The following is a 22879-nucleotide window of genomic DNA, read 5'->3' as shown; positions in this document are numbered from 1 at the left end:
CCCGATTACTACAAGAAATATAATTTCATTTAGAGTTGATACCAACAGATACCATCTCAATCATGATCTATTTTTAAGTGTGTTCCTTTAGCGTTACATTCTATCCGGGCTACTAACTACCTGAGAAAACAGACACTGAACTTGTTCATTATCACACTGGCTACTTGCCGGTAAACAGCTTTCTTTAAACAACTTCAGGAAGTCGCTCTGTCACAGAGCCTGGATCTTATAATCTTATGGGAGACTTTAATCTCCCTGGAAGGGCAGCACAGCAGAACGCAAGAAATTCAGATTTCTGGAGAGTGTCAGGGATAAACTCTTGATACAGGTACTAGATGCACCAACCAAAAGCTGACACACAGCTGGATCTGCTATTTATGAGCAAGGAAGAACTGGCTGGGTATGTGATAACGGCAGCTTTGGCTGCAGTGATCATGAAATAGAGTTCAAGATCCTATGGGAAGCAAGGTACAGATTCTGGACATCAGGAGAAAAAACTTCACCTTATTCAGGGAACTGAATGGGGTGTGGGACAGCTATGAAGGGCAAAGAATATCAGGAAAGCTGGCAGGTCTGTAAAGATAGCACCCTCTACGCATAAAAATAATTCATCGCAATATTGAGGAAAACAAGCAGACATATCAGGAGATTGGCTTGGCTAAGCAGGGAACTCATGACAGAGCTCTGATGCAAGAAAGCACTACGCAGGAGACGGAAACAAGGACAGCCTACAACGAAAGAGTTTAAGCAATATTTAGGGGCAGCATTAGAAAAGCCAGAACTCAACTAGAGTTGAGGCTTGCAAAGGATATAAAGGGCAGTAAGAATAGTTTCTACCACTACATTAGGAACAGAAGGCTGAACAAGGAAAATGTGGGACTGTTGCTGAATGGGGTGTGTGACTCATTGACAGCAGATGCAGATAAGGCTGATGTTCAACACCTTATTTGACTCAATATTCACTAACAAGGTCTTCCAAGCCTGTGTTTAGAGACAGGGTCCAAGGAGATCTACCACCAACAGTAGATGAGGACTGAGTCAGGGATTACTTGTGAGAACCTGACCAATAAAGATTCATGGGAACAGACGGGTTCCCCTGCATTCAAAGGTCCTGAGAGAGCTGGCCAGTGTCCTTGCAAGGCTGCTATCATACTTGAAAGGTTATGGATGGGAGGAAGTCTACGATGACTGGAGAAGGACAAACATTGTATTCATCTTCAGAAAAAGGCTAAAAGGACAATCCAAGACACTGCTGGAGGGTCTGCCTCCCTCCCCTTCAGTCCCTGGTAGAATCATGGGGAGTCCTCTTGGAACATATTCCTAGGTACCTGCAAGAAGAGGATGTGACTGAGAAACAGTCTGCATGGATTTATCAAGGGTAAATCATTTCTGACCTACCCAGCTGCCTTCCATGATAAAGATGACTGGATTTGTGGGTGAGGGGAGAGCAGTGGGTGTCACTTACCTTGACTTTAGTGAGGCTTTTGACAGTATCTCCCATAATATTCTTGTATTCAAGACAGGAAGCTATAGTCTGCATTGGAGGACAACTCAATGGGTAAAAAAACTGATTGAATGATCAGGCTCAAAGAGTAATAGTTAATGGGTTGTACTCTATCTGGAGGATGTTAACCAGCAGAGCATCACAGGAGCCTGTCTTGTCACCTCTCCTGTTTAACGTCTTTATCAATGACCTGGAAGTGGCAGAGGGCACACTCATCAAATTTGCAGATGATACCAAACTTGGAGGGGAGGGGGAACAATTGATATGGGCAGGGCTCCCATTCAGAGTGACCTAGACAGGCTGGAAGAATGGGTTAGTGGGAACATCATGACATCCAACAAGGACAAATGCGAAGTCCTAGTCCCCAGCCTGTGTTCCCAGGGCAGTTCCAGAGGAAGGATCCAGGAGGTCCTGGTGGACAACAGGCTAAACATGAGCCAGCAGCGTGCCTGGCAGCAAAGGTGGCCAACAACATCCTGGGTTGAATGAACAATGTGGATAGCAGATCAAAAAAGTGATCATCCACCTGTACTTGGCACTTAAGACTACATCTGCACTAATGCATTCAGTTTTGGACCATCAGTACAGGAAAGACATTGAGAAACTGAAGCAAGGTCGGTAGAAGGCCACCAAGATGGTCACGGGGCAGGAGTATTTGCCCTATAAGGAAAGACTTGAGGGAACACCACTTGTTCAGCCGGGAGAAGAGAAGGCTTTGGGGAAACCTAAAAATTGCCTTCTAATACTTACAAGGAAGTTATCAAGAAGACAGAGCCAGGCTCTGTACAGCGGTGTATGGTGAGAAGACAAAAGACAATAGGCCTATACTGAAGAGGTTCAAGTTTGACATAAGGAAACATTTTTTTTGCTATGCAGACAGTCAAGCACTAAAACAGGCTACCCAGGGAGGTTTTACAGTCACCAGTCTTGGAGTTTTTCAAGACCAGACTGGATAAACCTGGTCTGATCTCACAGTTGATCCTCCTGTGAGCGGGAGGTTGAACTAGAGACCTCCTGAGATCCCTTCCAACCTAAATTATTCTGTGATTCTATGATTCATTTCAGTTCTAGCTAGTTTTATTAGAGATGCTACCTCAACATTTTAGTGCAAGAGCCAGTAAAACAACTTAGGCAAGACTTTTTTCTTCCCCAGCAACATCAACTTATATACATTAAAAAGTCTGCAGTCACATAATATTACCATCCTTGCCTTTGTCCTAGTTTTGTCATGTCTCCACCATGTTCTCTGCCCTTATTGCCACAGATTATAAGAGCAGGAATACAGAACACATACACTGTTCAGTCAATGACAAATACTACCCACCGATTCCCACGGTCAAAACATCGACCATCGCTTAACGTCACAAGATAACACTACGCAGGCAGACCTATGATGCACAACCCAGTCTTTTGAATAATTCCAGGGGGATTGCTTTTCTTATATTCCCTTTAAACTCTCCTTTTAACTACTGGAAAAAATTAGAGATATTTTTGAAGTTCTTGACAAGGAAAGCATAATGATCCAGTAACTGTGGACATATTTACTAGCTAAAAATAGGTAAGAAGGAGGATAATTATATTACCTTCAGATTTCTGTCTTTGTAAGTTTTCTGTGGGTAGAAGCAAAGTCCCAAACTCATCTTTCTGCTCTATCATTTTTTCCTGTGAGGTTGTTTCATCCTATTTTAAAATAGGATGGCAGTTAGAAAGATAAGTTTACATACATTTTTTACATAAGCATTAGCTTTGATCTTTCCATTAACCTTTTTAACAAATCAGTTGGCAGCTTGCAAATTACTGAAGTTGATTCCTACTTCTTCCCAGGCTCCCAGTGTCATAACATGCCTGCTCATTCTTAACATAAACTGAGAGAAACTGAAACAGCCTTTCTCAACCAATTCAGTAAGAGAAAGGATTTCAAAACGTTTCATCCTGTTTCAGGTTCTCAACATATCAAAAAGTTTCAGGAGACTTGTACACAAAGACCATACCTGTTTCTTCAACTCAGAGACCTGCACTGCTGGCTGGGATTTAAGCTCATTCTGACAGCAGACAAATTCCTCAGATTTTTGTATCAGTTCATCTAGAGGAGCAGAAAGAAAGGGAGTTAAAACGTGTTCTTAACTTTTCTGCTGAGATACATGCAGTTTACGTGTATGCACATTAGTATATGAAATCCTTTATCTCTTAGTCTCCTCTTCAACTTTGGGCCCTTTAAGGAGCTAGAAGAAAGTTGACCCTGCATGGACCTTGCCTAAAGCTATTATTAGTTTTAATTCTTTTATTTGAAATTTTGGTAGAAGAGTCATTAAAATAAATAAATAAATAAATAAGCAAAAGCTTCATCTTAGGGTCTGTAGATAGGTTAATGCCTCTCAGGTTTTGCAGTCTTAACATCCCATTTTTCCAACAAAGGAAACTTGAAAAACGTGAACCAGATTACACAAGAACATTGGAAAAAAGAGAAATTAACACAGCTATAGCAATTTTTGGCACAGTGAAAAGAAAAAGAAGCCATTAGAAGAAGAGAGGTTGGTAGATTAAATATTCCTTTTAATCTTATTATTGTTGTAGAAGAGAGCAATGCTAAAATTTGATATTAACTACAATTACTATACATTGTCTCTTCCCGTAAAAGAACGAGTACAAAGAGACCTGCAGGAGAAAGGCTCAAAACAAAAGGTGGTTCTTCATCTAACAAGCAGTTAAGCTGCAGATCTCCTTGCCATGCAATATGGTGCATCTAAAAAAAGCTTACGTAAGTTTACAGAGGAGAAAAAAATCCAGTAAGTTATTAAAATTCACTAAAAAGTACAGATGTCAGGAAGTCCGCAAGCCCCATAAGATTATAAATTGGGTTGGTACACAAGAAAAGCAGCATGTGTGCTGCCGTATCTGTAGGCTCAGGCTCTTTTTCCCGGCTTTGGCCACTGCCAAAGACAGAAAGGTACAATCACACCAGAGGGGCCTTTAGTTTGATACAGTACAGCCACTACTCTTAATGTTGCTATGTAACTAGGAAGTGCTATAACAAAACTTTCTTATGAGCTACTATAAAAACAAAGCCAAACAGAAAGTAACCCAGCGACCCTTTAGGCTCCTGAGGATCTGCTACACCAAACATCTGCACTGAACTCACCTTGCAGTTTCTGTATTGTAGTACAGTTTTCAGCAGACAGCACCAGCAACCGGTCAACATCCTGTTTCAGCTGATAATTTTCAGCTGCAAGGGCAGCATGACTAGACTGCAGCTCTTGCTCAGCCACCTGAAGACAACTGATCTGCATGTTTTTCTCTTCTACTTCCAGCCTCTGTTTCTGCTGTAGGTCTCTATACTTCATCTCTAATTCAGCTTGCACTCTTCTTGCCTGTTCCAGCTCTGCTGAGAGACTCTGCACCTCCTCCTGCAAGCTATGGGAGGACAGCTTCCTCTCAGCTAGTTCCAGCTCCATCTTCTCCCTGAGGTTCAGAGATTCTTGTCTCTCTGCATCTAGCACATCCTTCAGGGAGCTTAGAGCCACTTCCATTTTCCGGTGCTGTTCTAGGAGTGTCTGTAGAAGGATATACAAATGAGTTTAAATCTAATCTAGAGCAACACAGCACCAAGCAAAATATCTGAATCATATCTTAAAATTGCCTTTTCAAATATCTGAGTAGCAGAAAGGAGGAAATAAATGTGGCAGAAATCCTAATTAATTAGAAATTGCTCTATTATTTGCAACTTGCATGGAACAGTGCTAAAAGAAATAAGAACTCTCAATTTGGGTAAGGAAAAGAGAAATCTTAGTTTAGAGCAGGGAACAGAAGGGAAGGAAACAATAGAACAGTGACCATGAGTTCTCTTTTGGAGGAAAGAGAACGTTTTCTTCCCCAAAAGGGGAGGAACCACTGCAACAAGAGAGAACAGGGAGAACTCAAACAATTACAGGGGACAATTAACAAGCAAACGATAAAGAAGTGTGCACAAGAGAAGGGGGTCAAAAATGCAGAAAGAGGGACTAAAGGGGACAAAGAGTGCCCCACACAACGCCCACTGCTCCAGGAGAAACCCTAAAAGCTGGGGGACACTGACCAGAGACTCAAGATAACCAGGGAACAGAAACAGGCTCTACAGTTGCCAGAATTCCCCTTGTCAAGCCTCCTCCTCCTGCAGCTGCGGATAGCCAGCCTAGGGTCAGGAGAAGGTTGACGAGGAGATCCCATTACCCTGCGGGGAGGGTGTAAATAAGAAGAACGAGTGGAAAAGTGCAGCCCAGAATCTCCATGAGAGAATTTGGAGCTGGAAGAGAAGTTTCAAGCCCATGGCCTCAGTGTCTATGTGTACTAGGGTCTCCCTCTGACCACAGAATAGGCATGAGGGGAATCAGCAGCACAGAGGAGTCAAGGGAGTCGGGAGCATACTTATGCCCCGTTCCATGAAACACCCTTGTGGGCAATATAATCAGCACTGAGTACAAGTTGGCTTACTGAGGTTCCTCACCTCCTCCTGACGGTGAGAGATCCCACCACTGTGTTTGACTGGGACACAGAAATAAGCGTGTAAGTGTGCAAGAGAGTTTCCAAAGTGAGGTTCAGCACTGGACTGGCTGGATATTGCTCAGCCTACTATCACGCCGCACGTGGAGAAACTGGGGAGGCTTGTGGGAGAGATGCCAAAGGGGGAGTTCTGCGAGTTCAGAAAGGAGATATTTTCTCCCAGCACTTGCCTGAGGCAAGACAGGACCTCATGGCCATTCCTGGAAGAAGTAATGAGTAGGATGAAACTCTGACCTCACCTAGCATAGACCCTTGTTACAAGAAGAGGCCTCTAGAATTTTGCTTGCTTGTAACCCGCACTGTAACCTAGCCTTACTCTATAATTAGGGGCAGGGGGATAGCTATCATGAAAAAGCTCCAAGTTTTAATTACAAAAGCTATTAAAAAAAAAAATTCAGAGCTCTTCAAACAATATATATTAAATGAACAAAAAGCAGCTTTTGCTTCCTCAAAATTAAACACTGTCCACTAAACAACATCTTATGAAAGTTTTATGATAACAATGACAATAATAAAATACTTGCATGTTGTCAGCAAGAGTCCCCAAAAATGAAGATATGCTTCTCTGTTCCTTGTCTTGAAGCTCTAAACAAGGTGGAACTGGTTCATGTCACAGATATGCAAGTAGTTTCCAGCAGTTCAGCCAGAAATCAATTTCTTTCTGCTCATTTTCAGTGTGAATGAGGTCACATTTGCTCCCTACAAATACCCTGAAGTCTTTCAAAGCCTAAACAAACCTGAACGTAGATCTGTTGTGTTCTGGAAAAGCACGTTAAAAGAAAAAAGAAAGTGGTAGCATTAAGAGCTTCTCTAGGAAGAAGAATTTTGGTGTTTGCAACCTGAATGAGGCAGCGACACCAGAGGATGGGACAACCAGTGATCGCAGTAGAGGCCCCTTTTGCCTGGGAAAAATGATGATTTGAGCATAATGGTGAGTTGGCAGTACAACTGCTTGGTTGACGGAACAAAAGCCTAGCTGCCGGGTTGGACCACTGGCCATGACACTGTGAGAATATGCGTCTCTTAAAAAGGAACGGAGAACTACTTTTTTTCCCCAGAAGCTGTGACATTAGAAAAAATTGAATTGTGTTCACCACATAGCCCCAAGTAAGCCTGTTAGATATCGTGTACTAAATCCCCTCCTGAGGGGATATATATGGTCATGTATGCCCAGACTTGATCTCATTCTGTTCACGGTCCAAAACGCTTGAGACCTAATACCACTCCAAAAGCTGTGTCCTCATATCAGCAAGTTCTCAGTAAAGCACGTCAAAGCATATCTGCCTGTGCTCTGACACTGTAATCCAGAAACAGTATAACTATATTAGCATGGGTTTGGCTTGGACAAAGCAGCATTTGACTGCTTTGAATGCACCAGGCAGCAGCGTGGAGCATAAAGATTTTGTCCCACTCGACCTGTCCAGAACCTGGGTCACTAGAGAGGGCTGCTGCAGCATCCTTATCCCTGTTGTTTGGCTGGACCCACTATGAGCAGTGCATACAGAGCTGTAATGCTAGAATCTGCCTCAGGAAAGTCCACATCCAGGACAAATGTGCATGGGCTAATGTGATGGCTACAGCCCACTAAACAACTAACTGTCACCTGAAAACCTACAGCTGACTACGTAAACACAGGGATAGCTATGCAGTCCTGCAGCCCAGTAATATAGTATTGCCATTACTAGTAGACAGGCCACAAGGACGCTTTATACTGCGTTTGCAAGGGTTCAGAACTGAGGCTTGTCAGATCTGCTCTGTCTGAACTTACTTGGACCTTGCCTTGACGTTCCGAGAGCTTCGTTTTTACTTGGTTTAGCTATAACAGTATTTCTTCTGATTGGGTGCTTATGCTCAGTTTCACTCATCTTTCTATAGTACAACCACAGTTTTTATACAGACAGCAGCAACCAACAATTATTCTTTATAAAATTAATTTTTATCACAGAATCATATAGAATGGTTCAGGTCGGCAGGGACCTCTGGAGATTATCTAGTCCAACTCCCCTGCTCAAGCAGGGTCACCTAGAGCACGTCGCCCAGGACTATGTCCAGTCGTGTTTTGAATATCTCCGAGAAAGGAGAGTCCACAACCTCTCTGGGCAACCTGTTCCAGTGCTCTGTCAGGCCTCCAACTAGACTCTGAGCCACTGATCACAACCCTAAACATTTAGGACTAATATATTGATGTAGCATAGAGAAATACAGGTCTGGTATCATAGCAGAGGCTTTGAAGTGGGGACCCAGGACACGGTATGAGGGAATACATGGAGGCAGGGGATAAGAGAGAAAGCACACGCTAGCAGTAGAGACCCAAAGGCTATGAACAATTCATCAATGGTTAGTTAAAAAAAATACAGTCCTGGAGCTGGAGAAGAACAGGTAGGGCTAACAAAGTGAACAAAGAAATAGTATCTAAGTCATAAAAGACACCATATATAGTAAATTAAGAGATAATGTGAACTTGCAGGCTAACCAAGTAAAAGCAAGGGATAAAAGCATCTTAGCAAACAAAAATGACTCCATAACGCATCCTGGGGTGAGGAAGAAGCCATCAATACGAACATCAAATTCCTCTTGTCTAAAGACAACCGCGATGCTGACAACTCACTGCATCCACTTCCCCGCTCTGATTGAAGCCATTGACTTTGAGAGGCCATACCAGAAAAAGAGGGAGATACTAGAAAGCGTACAATGACTTTAGCTAATATTCTTGTTACTGAAATCTTTTCTGTATAGTAGCATTCTTTTCTCCCTCCCTCCTTTCACCCTTTTCTGCATGTGGTCAAATAAGAATTCTTTAACTAAACTGTTAAGACTTCAGTTAAGTTAGCAACAAGCTCTTGGTTTTACCTATGAGGTGGGTCCATAACAAGATTTTTTTTGTCCATAACAAGATTATGAGCATAACAGCTATGGGGAGACACGCAAGGGGTTGGAGAAAGCGGGACTCTGGACGGCCATATATATGAAATAGCGGAAAGATAGTGGAAAGATAGTCAAGTTTAATGTTTTTAGGCTTTTTTGTTGGTTTGTTTTGTTTTTTCAAGTTTACTTTCTCTTCTTTGAAGGGGAGGATTACCTTACATTTGAGGCAAAACCCCATGAATCATCAGATTCCACATTCAGGCTAAGTTACCCTCTATTAAAGAATCAACAGTTTTCACCTCTGAGCTGAGGGAGCCCCTAACTGATTCCATGCTGGAAACTTAGTTCTAGAAATAAGCATCTGTGCTTCTAGGCTAGGTCACCTTTACCAGTAAGGATACATGACAGAGGGGCGATAAGCAAAGCATGAAAAGATACCTGGTTTTGTTGTTCAGCATTATGTAATTCCTGCTGCAGCAATTCTACCACCCGAGTCCTTCCTAGCAAGGCTGCTTCCTGTTCCTCTAGCTTCCTCTGAAGTGTATGCAGGTTCTGTGAGACACACAGTGCTATATCAGTATCTGAGAGGCTAACATAAGAGGCCTAGTTTCCCTATTTTCATCCATACACCTACTTTTCATACTGCGTTTACTTTAACGGTCTAAATAACTTTGTTTTTGTTGATATTTATTCTGGAGTCCTTGTGCCCTCGGAAAAATTCACCACTGTCTCACAAATAGGGAACAAGAGCACACTAAATGAACACTGTTTTAACTGTCACATAAAACATTTATAGCAGGTCAGTAGATTGAAGGTGGGATTCTGAAAGTCTAAATTAGCATCCTAAAACAAAACAAAAAAAAAGATAAAGAAATCATATCTCTTCTCACCCCTTTTGAGCTACTTTTCTGAGAACTGCTCTCCTAGGGTGTCTTCAGAAAAGTAAACTTGCCTTTCTCCTTCCGCACACTCCATAAGATTATACTCCAAACCTACCTGTTGCATCTCCACTTCCAGATCCGACTGGGCCACTGTCTTGAACAATTCAGCTTGGTGGTGAACCTGCTTCTCTAGGAGGGCTTCTTTCTCCTGAATCACCTCCTGCAGGGAGCTCAGCTGAAAACATAAGCCAGAACATAAAAGAACTGAGAAGGTTATGAGCTTAGCCTACACGCAAGCCTGCTTTCAATACACAACAGCACACCAGACCATCTTCAGCATGGTAATCCTCTATGTCACCTAGGTCAAAATGATATCTTTATCCTACTAATACCTACATACTAACTGATAATATTTCAGACACCAGAAAGGAGAAGATGTAGAAGTTTCATTTACAAATATGCAGAACGATAAAAGATATTATTACCATACAACTACAAATTCACAAACCTCTGGTTCTGTATTTGTATATAGCATATAGCTCCATCCAGAGATCAACATTTAAACTTGACTTCTATAATATTAACAGAAATCATTCCATTAATAAATCCAACGTAGTATAACACAGCAGTACGTCCTGCAGAATGACTGAATGTCTTAAATTGCCTGAGTAGAGGTATGGGGTGGGAAATACAGACACACACACAGACAGATGACTGGAAATCTGCTTCCATACCTGTGTTGCATACTTGATTTCAACATCTTTCAGATTCACTTTGGCTAGAGCCAGCTGTTCCTTTAGATCCTTAACAGTCTCCTCTTGTTCCCTGAGCTGTTGTTTCAGTGTTTCAGCTTCCTCTTTAAGTCCTTCATCTGTATTTTGGTTATTCCGACACTGCAAAAGAAAAGGGGGGGGGGGGAAGTAACAGAAGAAAATAAACTGACCAGCATTACCTGCCATTGGGGGGCTCAACATCATAGAATCCTACTGTGCTCTTGACTCCTCACCATATGTTTATTTCTAGATCACCTAATTTCTTAACTTCATTTCTTAAAAAACGAAGTTAGCTGAACTTAACTACCTAATTTCCCCATTTCTGCCTAGATAGGTAGAAGATGACTTCACTAATATGGAAGTGATTCACCAGTATTTATTCAATCACTTTGGAATGGCTAATTAACCATGATTGTTCCTTTTATCATATAACCTAAGCTAAATCATATTACTAAACCACATATAATAACATAATCTAAGATATGACTGCTGCCTTGATTAGTGCGCCTGTTGAATTTCACTAATTTCTCTAAAACTGGAAATAAACCATTTGTTAGTTAGTAATAGAAGAATATCCTCCAAGAGACAAGTGGTAGGAAGAAACGGATATTAAACATTCTAGACTATAGAAAATGCCTATGGAAAATATCTATGTAGAATAAAGGGATTTATAGCAATGAACCTGATGAAAAAGGAAGCATGCCAAGTAATCATCAGTTCTTCTGCGCTCTGAGGTACTAAAATTCTCTGCGTATGGCCATGACATCTAAATTCAGACAACGTTTCTCATAAAACATGGGCTCAAGCTATGTCTCCTCAGACATACCAGCACACTAAACCTGCACCCTTTTTTATCTCATATAAAGCCAATACGTATGGCAAGCAATTCTCTAATACCACAGTTTTACACCTACTTAATACACTGTCACATTCCAAGCCCAGCAAAGACACGTTGTCAATGAAAAGCAGGGAAAAAGAAACTTCTACTTTTACTATGTCAGCACTCCTAACTTCCTCAAGCCATTAGTGCTGAGGACTTGTGACTAAACGTATATAAAATGTATCGCTTTCCTACTTCCTTGTTACAGGTATTGGATGAAGATCCAATGGCATATGAATACTATGGAGTACTGAGGTGCTTTAAACCCATTCTGAAAATTTATGAGGGCATTTATAAGGATTTATATGTCAGTGTAATACGATGAGTAATAAGCTACTGTTCCTCAAAGATGCGTCACCTACAGAAAAGGGCTTTAGAAGCTGGTAGAATAAATAGACAAGGAATATGTTTTAACTGCACTTAAATTTAGAGGTAGAACGGGGTGGGGGGAGAAGGGTAGGGATCAAAAGAAGTCCAGGAAGCTTTTCAGAAGCTAGGCATATAAATCATTTCTAAGGCTGGGGCAAAGCAGGTGCTGTGTGAGAAAGAAGGGTGGATTAGCGTGTTTACTTGGGATTAGTTTTCTGGATTTATGTTTACAGTGGGATTTGGAAAAGCTTCTGATCAAGATCAAGTCCTGGCACCCTAACCACTACATGGACTATCACAATTAAGGACAGGAGCACAGCCCCAGAGCTCAAGCTTTCAAATGTCATAATAGTTTATAGCTGTAGGAAAACATATCTTAGATGTAATTTGCATTTACCCACTTAAGAGGAAACTTAATTGTTCAGCATTAGCTAATAACAAGATGTAGGCCAATATTTGGATTCTCCTGAAAATGAGGCACTCTTAAGCCCAGAAAGTAATAGTGCCAACGAAATATTCAAAACACAGCCTTTCCATGCGGAAGCCTTCCCATCATCAGGGAGGGAAAAAAAAAATCCCTTTGCTATATTTATACCTCATGATTACCAAAAGGAGCCAGTAATATCTAATACCTCAGCACAACATCTAACCCTAACCCAAATCTTTTTTTTTTTTTCCCCCCCCCCTCCTTCAAATGATAGGATATCTGTCTAGGAAATATCACCATTACTCAAGGCAGTATCTACTTGAGAGAAATAAATGAAAACAAAGGAATCCACAGCTCCTCAGAGCATCTAACCTTACAATAAGTTATCTAAGAAATACTTTCTACATCAAATACAACCCCATAACATTGCAAGTAATCATCCTAAAATCATTTCTCTGAACTGCTGTTCTACCCTAAAACTAGTAAGTTTCTAGTCCACACCATTTCCACTACATGCTGTACCAAGAGCTTATTCCTCTGATCAGAAACTTTTTCCAAACCATTTTTCTTAATGGATAGTTTACACCCATTCATTGACTTGTCATACTGCCCTTTTACTTCCACAGTTTTTCCACTTTCTTGATGTTTACCTTCCTCATATAAGTCTAGAAAAAAATTACATTTCTTCTCAGCCTTCAGAGAGAGAGAAGCCTCTGTTAGCCTCTGTCTAAACAGCCAAGCTATTTTGAGTGTCTAGTAAAAACAGTTACTAAGGGAGCTGAGGGATGGAAGGCATTTTGCTGTTCAGAATTCATCTTTCCTGACTCCAGGCAAACAGAACATGACAACAATCCACATGAGGCCTTGTCACTCTTGGTACAATAGTTGGAATGACAGCTGTTTACCTTATATAAAAAGTAGGCCTTTTTTAATCTACATTGTGCTGATTGAGTGATCAACTAGTATAACAAGCTCTCAATTTTTTTTTCCTCCAATTGATAAATTGGAATTTTGCAGCAAGAATGCTCATTAGTCCATAAAGGTAAGCCTACAAAAAGTAATATAACACACCTACACACGCTACATCTGAATGAGCAACACAAAGCCCCAGCAGCTGGAAAGCAAAGCTGAGTGACACAGCTACACAGCCTCCAGGGCCTTCACTGTCCTCTGCAGACAAACCATCTTGGGTATTTTTTTTTTCCAAGGCCTTGCATAATGTAATGGCAACATACTACAAGTACTTGACCCTGCACTTAAGTTTTGTCTCATTTTTATATTGTGTCAGTCCTCAAGATCACTCAATTCTTGTATGAAAATCAAGTTCTCCTTTGCATTGAAAAGTATTTCCAGGATTGTATTATTAAATAATTACAGTAACAAATTTCCAAGAATGTTTTGATTGGCATCACAAAATAAGAGTCGTAAGACCAATCTTTATTCCATTAGTAGCACTTCTATTCTGACGCGTCACCTTAAAAGAGTGAATGTGAATAATGTTAAGTGTTTCCTATAATCTTTTAATCTTTTCTTTAATGTTTCTAACATATCGAGGGAGAGGGAGAGGGAGAGGGAGAGGGAGAGGGAGAGGGAGAGGGAGAGGGAGAGGGAGAGGGAGAGGGAGAGGGAGAGGGAGAGGGAGAGGGAGAGGGAGAGGGAGAGGGAGAGGGAGAGGGAGAGGGAGAGGGAGAGGGAGAGGGAGAGGGAGAGGGAGAGGGAGAGGGAGAGGGAGAGGGAGAGGGAGAGGGAGAGGGAGAGGGAGAGGGAGAGGGAGAGGGAGAGGGAGAGGGAGAGGGAGAGGGAGAGGGAGAGGGAGAGGGAGAGGGAGAGGGAGAGGGAGAGGGAGAGGGAGAGGGAGAGCCACCACCACCACCTTACTGTGGGGACGACATCAGAGCTTATCCCCAGCAGAACAACAACTGAGAACAATTTCAAAAATGACCAGCTCTCATGGAAGTTTCTACCTAGTAGCTAATAGTTCCTTAATGACCCAGTACAGGACATTTTCCCCTTATTTTTACCTGATTGTACACAAACATAGCTTGTTAACGATAAAACTTTGGTTTTGATCACATGTAGTGGCACATGAAGGTACACGTCTAGAAAACATGCTTGTAAGTGCTTAAGTTACTGCCTTTCAATTTTAATGAAGTCCTTACCTCCTTGTTCTTATATTCCAGTCAACCTTCCCTTTCCTCTGCTGTACTCAAATCACAGATTACATACTGAAACAAAGCTCAGATAGACATGCGAATTCTGCAAGAAAGAACTTTACTACAGATAACTGAAGATACACAAAGTGAAACTGGCCCATACCCTCAAGGAGATTAAGCCGTGCACCCCAAGGGCCTGTGCAGCACAAAAGCTAGACAGGTAGGCTTACCAGAACATAGACAGCCTTGCTGGAAGTATAAATGTCCTGCTAATAAGACAGGTAGGACCTACTAGCTCACTGGGACCAAAAACGTACAGTGGCACCAGACTCTCAGCATAGGCTAACATCTTTCACATAGCCCTGTTCTCCCAACCTTGGGACAGATCTGCTCTTCTGGCAAGGTCTGTGCAGGCAATGGCAATCCTTTCTCTGTCAACTCCTCGATGCGTTTGTTCAGAGATGCCAGTTTGGCTTTGGCCTGAAGCTTCAGCTTCATCAGCTTAGCATCTGCAGCCTCCCGCTCTTCCTGGGAAAGATGACAAACAGAGGTACTTAAAATTCCAGCGCTATCCATCTCCCTGAAAACACCATTAGGAAAAGTCAAAAACTTTGTGAAAGTCTGCTTCTCTTTGCAAGAGCCTGTCCCCCACTAAGAGGGCTAAATAAAAAAACGTCTGGGAAACAAACTTGCTCAGAACCACTACACACAGCAAAACAGTTAGCTGGTTTTGCTCCAGCTGTTTTTCTTTTAAAGAGAAATTGAGTGTATTTCAGGGAAGAGCTCATGCAAGAGACCTTCCCTAGTAGTTAATACAAACTAAGTTTGACTTCCTCTACTATATGCAGTCCCCCAATACTCTCTCAGAAGGCACTGCATCCTCAATTAACTGCACATCCTCTCTTGTCATGCCTCAGGGTATGCAATACGTATCTTAGACTACATGCCATAAAACCACTGGATTGCTGGGTGGCTGCAGCACAGCCCCACTTCTTATCTCAGACACACTGAACCAGGGAAAGAAAGAGCCCGCAGCAGATATACTAGTATGTCTTAGAGCTGCTGGACACTGCATGGGCCTAGAAGAGCTCCAAGACAAAATGCTACATAACATGGATATAACAGAGTAGAGTAGTACTACATGTACTAGAGTAGTCTAGAGGGAACTAGTCTGTAAGGCTCAAAATAAACCAGAGACTGGATTGCACAGAAAGCTGCATGAGTATTTTACTTTTTCACAAGGGGCCTAGGAGCAAAAAAATAAAATAAAAAATTATACCTTGAGTACAGTTTCTTTTTGCTGGAGCAGGGAATCCTTCTCTCGTACCAAATCCTTCAGCTGGACAACTAGTTTTTCTGTTTGAGCTAGGCGCTCTAGCACATCCTCAGGTGTCTCCTCCATGCTTTCTCCTCCTAGTTCTAAAGCTTCTACCTGCAATAGTGAAATGAGCGCTCTGGAGGAAAAAGCCTAAACAGACTGTGGCATAGCGTTCAAATGGTATCTTCAGCTCCACTCTTAAATTCTGTGCTCTTGTTCCTCGCATTTCATTTAGCCTATAGAACTACTCCCATTTAGGTGAAATCAGGAGGAAAGTTCAGGATACCCTTGAAAAAATACAGAAAGAGAGTACCTCTGCTGTAACACAACATCAGCAAATCTAAAATGAATGGCATAAAGGAGATGCTACTGCTCATAGGCTATGCACTGCCCAAGCACCAAACAGCAACATGCACATGAAGCTTCTCCATTTTGCCCAGTCACTCACAGCTTCCCTTTCTAATGAACGGAATCGTTAACACTTTCCTCACTATAATTCTAATTTCCTTTCTTGCATCACCTTGAGATGCAGAAACTAAGTAGATTATGACCTGTCCCACAGAAGCACTGGCTTAAGAAAGAGGTCAGGAATACAGAAAAAGCAAGTGGAACGATAGTTCAGTCTGGTACTCAGTCACGAAGAATAAGGATAAAGTTCTTCCTGCAGGCAAATAATTGACACACCCCAAACTAGCTCGCAATAAGATCTGAAAGTCTTTCCACAATGTACTTACTGTGGTAGAGGATTCAGTAACTGCATCTCCACCATCACCTGACAGCTCTTGTAAAACAGTATTTGCTAAGCCCGACAAACGGCTCAGCATCTTGAGCCTGAAACAAAACAAAGAATCACGATACAGTTAGAGTCAACACTGCTAGGAAAAATAAGTTACCCTTCATGCTGACCTCTAATGTTACAGAGTAGACCAGGCTTACAGGGAACATGCCTCCTCTGCTGACAAAGAGCCACCTCTGGAATAAATCAATGATCATCCTAGACAAACTCTTTGAACACATAAGCAGAGGATGCATTTGTAAGAAACAAGAAGACACCTGTACCACTGTGTATGTATGATTGCAAAGCAGATGTTTATACCAGACTTCAAGTCATACTCATAGTTTATGCTTGATCTCCTTAGCAATGAGATTGCAGAATCACGATCCGTTCAGTTTACTCAAAAGAAGATACACTCAAACATGGCCTGTAAATACCCACAAAAGACGCTTTCTGGTAATAAGCAGTGGGGATGGTGGACTCAGCGCTCCTGTGCAATAAACAGAAGTATATTATACGAGATTAGGAGACCTCTGCATGCCACATATGTGACAAGATGGGACTTCAACACTGGGGTGTAGTCTGGAGATGGCAGACTCCCTGACTGCTATTTATCAGACCTTCTTTTCCTTTTCTTGGAACTCAGAAGCCAAACTGATCCAGCATATGGAGCTGAAGAACTAGAAAAAAAAAAAAAAAGCAGCAGTATTCACCAGCAACGTATAATTTGCCACTTCGGGAAGAGCAGCAGACTAAATTCTTCGTTAACGATCTGGACAATGGGATGCAATTTACCCTCAGCAAGTTCACCAAATTATGAGGAGTTGCCGATACGCCAGAGGCTAGAGCTGTCAATCAGAGGCATCTCAACAGGCTAGAAAAACGGACTGACAGAAACCTCATGAAGCTCAGCAGAGTCCTGCACCTGGGATGGAATAAACATGTGCAGGACCAACTGGCTGAGAAACAGCTTCGCAGAAGATGACCTAGGGATTCTCATGGGTAAGTTGAACACAAGTCAGTAGTATGCGCTCACGGCAGAGATGGCCAACTACATACTGCATTTCATTAGTAAGACTGTAGCTGTCAGGTTGAAGGAACTGATTATTCCCTTCCGCTTAGCGCTTGTAAACCACATTTGAAGTGCAGTGTCCACTTTTGGACTCCCTGGTGCACAAGAAAGACAGGGACAAATTGGAGCAAGTCCAGCAGAAAGCCCCCAAGATGATCAGAGGCTGCATATACAGAGATATGCCCAATACAGGTCTGGATATACAAATGTTTGAAGAGGCTGAGAAGGCTGGGTTTGTTCACTCTTGAGAACAGAAGGGTAAGGAGGGTGATATCGGTGGTGTCTTCACTATAACCACTCATTAGGCAGTTAAAAACAGAGCCAGATTCTTCTTGGAGGTGCACAGCACAAGGACAGGAGGCAACGGATATAAGTTGCAGCATAAGAAACTTCAACCAGAGAAAAAGATTATGCCAAAGGAAGGGGATAAAAATACTGGGACAGACTGCCCGGAGCAGTTGTGATATTCTTCACCCTTGGAGACATTCAAAACTCACAAGTTTTGAAGTGCATGAAGCCCATAGTAACCCAAATCAAACTGCAAAGTTAGCCCTGCTATGAGCAAAGGGTTGGACCAAACAAACTCTCCAGGTCCCTTATATGCTCCAAATTATTCTACTATTGAATGAAGGCCAGGTAAAGCATTACACTTGACGTATCTCTTAAAAGAATAGCTATAGATCTGTTTGCCCCACCTGTAAGTCCACATCTGTAAAGGGCATAATAATTAGTACAAATGTAAAAGTAGCTTCTACGGTACAAACTGAAACTAGACAAACTCATTCTAGATACAAGCTCATGTTTACGTTAGAATAATTAACTAATGGCTTAATTTATCTAGGAATTCTTCCATCAAATGGAATCTTTTGATACAGACAAGGTGCCTTGGTCTAGCTGGAAGGTGGCTTCTACAGCTGGCTACAGCAATCCACTCATTCCTGACCTCCTTTATCTTAGTAAGCACATCTTTCCTCTGACACCTCCAGTTCAAGTGTGCAAACATTAGCAATGGAGAGAACAGTAGTGCATTATTTTTAACTGTGTAATGCCATGCCTTTTAACCACCCGATGTCACAGAGTCAGAAAAAGAGTCACAGAGTCACAATGCACATTATATCAACAGCAGAAAGGGTCTTTAATTTGTATGAATACCAACCTCTTCTACGCACCGAGTGGCTTATAGGTCTGCTTACTCAGAAGTACAGAGGTTTCCAAGGCAGTGCTATTGGCCATACACAGGTCCCTCACACCATTCTTGTTCATCTCTTCAGTACAGACAGGTTGTATGAACTAACACCGTGGTGGGGAAATAAAAAGAAAGGAGGGAAGGGAAAAAAAAAAAAAAGAGGGAAACAATTTACGCAACAGGAAAGGAGGAATAAAACCATTCTCCATCCTACACAGCACTCTCCGGGATGGTTACAATCCGTCTCGAAGTGAAAAGCCTTTCACGTTCAGGAAGTCTGATTTCTCCTGTTCTTGCAGGGACATGCCCTGATTTCTCTTGATATATGCAGGAACTCTTGGTCTCTGCAGCCTACAGAATAAAACACTTGTGAAGCAGTTAGTGAAGTGAGGAAACATGAGGCAAGAAGCCAGGCCTCAGACAGTCTCTCTTACAAAGAGTTCTACAGGATAAAGCTACTGGAGAAGCACATTGTCACAAAGCTCAGACTGTGCATGTTCTACATCATATAATAAACAGTGAAAAAGTACTAGTACTTATCTTTAGTTTTCAGCTGACCCTGGGTCAGCCTGAGGCACAGAACTCAAGTAATATAGGCTTTTCAATGACTAGAGAAATTTCTTGTTCCATCATTAACTATTCATCACTTTGGTAATACTAAAAGATTGATTTCAAGACCTGGAATCATCGCTTCATTATAAGAAAAATAAAGTGTTTATACTTTTGTAAACCACCCTCCAACAATGCTCTAGTGAAGATCAGGCCCTGCTGCCTTGGCAGTGGTAAAAGCACATTTTAGAAACCAATTAGACAAAAACCAAAAATGCCTCTTTCTGCCTGTCACCAATATTTGACCAGGATGCATCTGATCTTCCTATCACGCATTAGGCCACAGCTTCTCAAAGGTACAAACACAACAGAAGGTTTAGAGGTGACATGAGACAACATGGTAATATGACATAAGAAAACATGTTAGCAATATGGGAAAAAGCAGAATCTAGCTATCTGCCGACATCCAGTGTAACCAAAAAATATCACGGGACTCAGCACATATCTGCATGCTACAGGCACTGCAATTTCAGGCAGGTGTATATGAATTACGTGGAGAAACCTAAGATTCCCCGGCCTTTGTCCAGGCTGGCTGGCTTCATTAACCTAATCCTGAACTCAAATATGCATTGCTAGGCTGAGAGGAGCTTCGGCTTGCCAGCACTTACTTGCACAGACACGGACTTTAATAACCTGAACTCAAGTCTTTTATAGATTCTGGTCTTTTGAACTCACTGTTAAAGGAAGTCAAACAATCATGTTCTTGTGCGAGTCTAATTTTCACAATAGTTATATTTTGATCTCCCTAAATACGAAATAAAAGAATAAGTTTAGAGATTTCAATTAAGATCAAGACCTTTGTAGCACTACACAAACTGAATGGAAAAGATACGCTTTGCAGTAAGATTTCACAGTCCAAGAGACACATGACAGACAAATGAAGGAGAAGATACTCCCTTGAAATTCCATTTTACAAAAAGAGCTGAAGGAGGAAAAATCCAGTGATTTGTCCAAAGTCACATACAGAACACATCTAGTTGTTATTTCATCTAAATGATATTCTCATTTGAGACTGCAGCTGGTTTATTTATTGGTCAAACAAAAGATCTTTGGGTTGACAGGAGATAGCAGGAAAAAATAAACCACCCGGAAACTTGTGCCAAAAATGCATAGATGACACACCACTTTAGGCCACTTATCAGATCAAGAAGTACTGAAACCTCCCCTCACCCCCAACCCAAACGCAGCTTGATCTGCAGCAAGGTCACTTGTCCAAGACTGAACCCAGATGAAACAAGCAATTTGTTTGGCAGAAGCACCTGGATAGTTTGGAGATGCTTTTCTCCATAAAAAAAGGGAGTAAGTCACTTCTGCCAATGATTTAGGGACACAGCACATTCTTATTCCTCCATTTCTTCTCCATTAGCAATATAACCACAGAACTTACTTTTTCCAACATAAAGATTTCACTTACAGATCTCACTACAATTTTATGACTCTTATAGTGAATCCTAGGATCAAACATAACATAGTTTTAAATACTGTTCCAAAGCCAACAGTCAGCACGCAAGGTGGTAGCTGTCTTCTCCATTAGCCTCAGACACTTGTGACAGGGTTACCCGGAAGCTTGCACTTCATATTTACTTCTGAGCTTAGATCAGGAAAGCATTCTACAACGCTGACCAATTTCCTTATAAACAGAAGCAGGCAAACACAAAAGGACAGGGGTTATTCTGCGCTCTGCTGCCTCACCCAAATAAATACACAGTACAGCTGGCAGAGACAAGCATATTGTTCTTCCAGCATCATACTCAAGTCAGTATGACTTCGGTATGGACTTGCATTTTTTTTAATTAATAGCAGAACACACAAGGAACAGCATTCCGTCCGTGTTTTAAGTCAGTATAGTTTGCATTTTGGTTGCACTTGAAAAATCAAGTTTTGCTAGACATTCCCATGACTAACAGGCTTTTGTTCATGAGACCTTACCTTGAGTCTTGGGACTGTCAGTAGTGTTCCTAGCAGAGTCTACTTTATCTGAAGTATATTTCCCTTTATCGATCCAAAAAGTCTAAGTCTGTTGCTAGTCACAGGACAGCGTGCATAGGACAAACAACGAGTGGGGCATGCACTGAGGTGCTTCTATCTCTAGATAGCAGCTCTACCTCTCAGATACCTGCTATCATAGCATTTCTTCCCCACCATCCCAATGTTTAACTCTTGGCATTGTCTTTCTCTTGGAGGCAAACAGGTACTGAAGGCATTGTCACTGCAAAAAAGCCCTGGGCCAAACCTCTCACACCAAGCAGAGGGGCTTCGAAAGGCATAGGGACTGTAGGAGACCGACAGCCCTTTCCTCCTGCTGTCCCCCCACAATCCCGGCCTCAAGGCACTAGGAGCAACCTTCCGCCAGGCGAGGGGGGAAGCCAGCGCACCCCACCCGCCTCCGGCGGCCTCCCGGGGCAGCGCTCCGCTCGCCAGGACGGACCCCGCTGCCGGTCACACCCCGGGACCGGGCTCGGACTGCTGGCACAAAACGGGGGGCGGCGGCGGCGGCCTCGGGGCTCTGCGCAGCGCAGGCACGGGCAGGGCCAGGCCGGACGCGAGCCCGGGCGAGGGGGAGCCCCCCCCCCCCCCGCTCCCCAGCGCCTGCTGGCCGGTGGGGCCGCCATCGCCTGCCGCGGCCCGCCAGGCCCGCTCCACCAGGAAGGGAGACGACGGCCCGGCGCTGCTGGGCGGGCGGAGCCCGCGCAGCCGAGACCCGGGCGGCAGAGCCGCCCCGCGAGCCGCACGCGGCCGAGGGACAGACCGGGAGGAACGGAAAGGGAGCACTGACCTGCCGCCACAGCGCGCCCGCCGAGCCCCAGCGAGGGCCCCGCGACGGCAGCACCAACCCCGCCCCCGGCCACCTCAGCACCGGAACACGCCGCCGCCGCCGCGGCTTCCGCCTTCAGCGTGGCTCCCGCCTCCTTGCGGGGGATAGCTAATCAGCTACAGAGCCGAGGAGACAGACGTGGCAATCCGCTAATGGCGGCGCGGGAGCTGTCTCGGGGCCGCGGTTACCCTGACACATGGCACGAAATCACCAATCTCTAGTAGAGCTTTGACACCCGCCCAATAACACGGAAGCAGCCAATCAGCAAAGGCTCCCCAAGCTACGTTTCGGGAGGGTGATAAGCGGTGGGCGGGACCGTGAGTCTGACCAGGGGGCTGGGGGCGTGTCCTCCCGCCCCCGGGTAGGAGCGCCCCGCCCCCGATCTGGATTGCCCCGCCCCAGCAGGACTGCCCCGCCCCCCGGTCTGGACCGCCCCGCCCCCGGGCACACCAAGAGCGGGTTTTTTTAATCTCACATGAAAACGTGTAGCTTGGGGACCAAACGGTTCATGCAGCTATTCTCATACAGCTTCCGGTATAGAATCTGAGTAAAACGACCCCCGGTCATTTGTCGTGGATGAGAGAGGAGTGATGCACTTCACTCGTACGAGAGAAGCAGTAACATATCGCATCTCTCCAGCAGCCAGCTCTTCCAGTTGTCTCACTTTGAGACGCCCAAACACGTCTGGCTCCCAAGACACTTAACCTACCTGCTGC

The 22879-nt window shown here is 43.3% G+C and overlaps 1 protein-coding gene across 8 annotated transcripts in view; it reads right to left on the bottom strand.

Annotated features, from left to right (window-relative positions):
* The window catches only part of GOLGB1 (golgin B1), a 48038-nt gene extending 25793 nt beyond the window's left edge, over positions 1-22245 (bottom strand). The window contains exons 1-11 of one of the 8 annotated variants that reach the window (XM_068936420.1): positions 22125-22245; positions 18710-18843; positions 16441-16537; positions 15668-15820; positions 14764-14916; positions 10521-10679; positions 9902-10021; positions 9344-9457; positions 4644-5055; positions 3496-3587; positions 3088-3184 (exon numbers count right to left, since the gene is read on the bottom strand). In XM_068936420.1, the coding sequence (XP_068792521.1) occupies positions 3088-3184; positions 3496-3587; positions 4644-5055; positions 9344-9457; positions 9902-10021; positions 10521-10679; positions 14764-14916; positions 15668-15820; positions 16441-16530 (1390 nt within the window). In that variant the 5' untranslated portion in view covers positions 16531-16537; positions 18710-18843; positions 22125-22245. Of the gene's footprint in view, positions 1-3087; positions 3185-3495; positions 3588-4643; positions 5056-9343; positions 9458-9901; positions 10022-10520; positions 10680-14394; positions 14917-15667; positions 15821-16440; positions 16538-18709; positions 18844-22124 lie in introns of those variants that run through there. The other 7 variants (XM_068936491.1, XM_068936448.1, XM_068936817.1 and 4 more) reach the window with 7 other exon arrangements.
* Positions 22246-22879: the final 634 nt, after the last annotated feature.

The sequence above is a fragment of the Struthio camelus genome, chromosome 1 (genome assembly GCF_040807025.1).
Source record: "Struthio camelus isolate bStrCam1 chromosome 1, bStrCam1.hap1, whole genome shotgun sequence".
Taxonomy (NCBI): Eukaryota; Metazoa; Chordata; class Aves; order Struthioniformes; family Struthionidae; genus Struthio; species Struthio camelus.
Note: the sequence above shows the minus strand (reverse complement) of the source record. Positions and strands in the feature narration are given on the sequence as shown.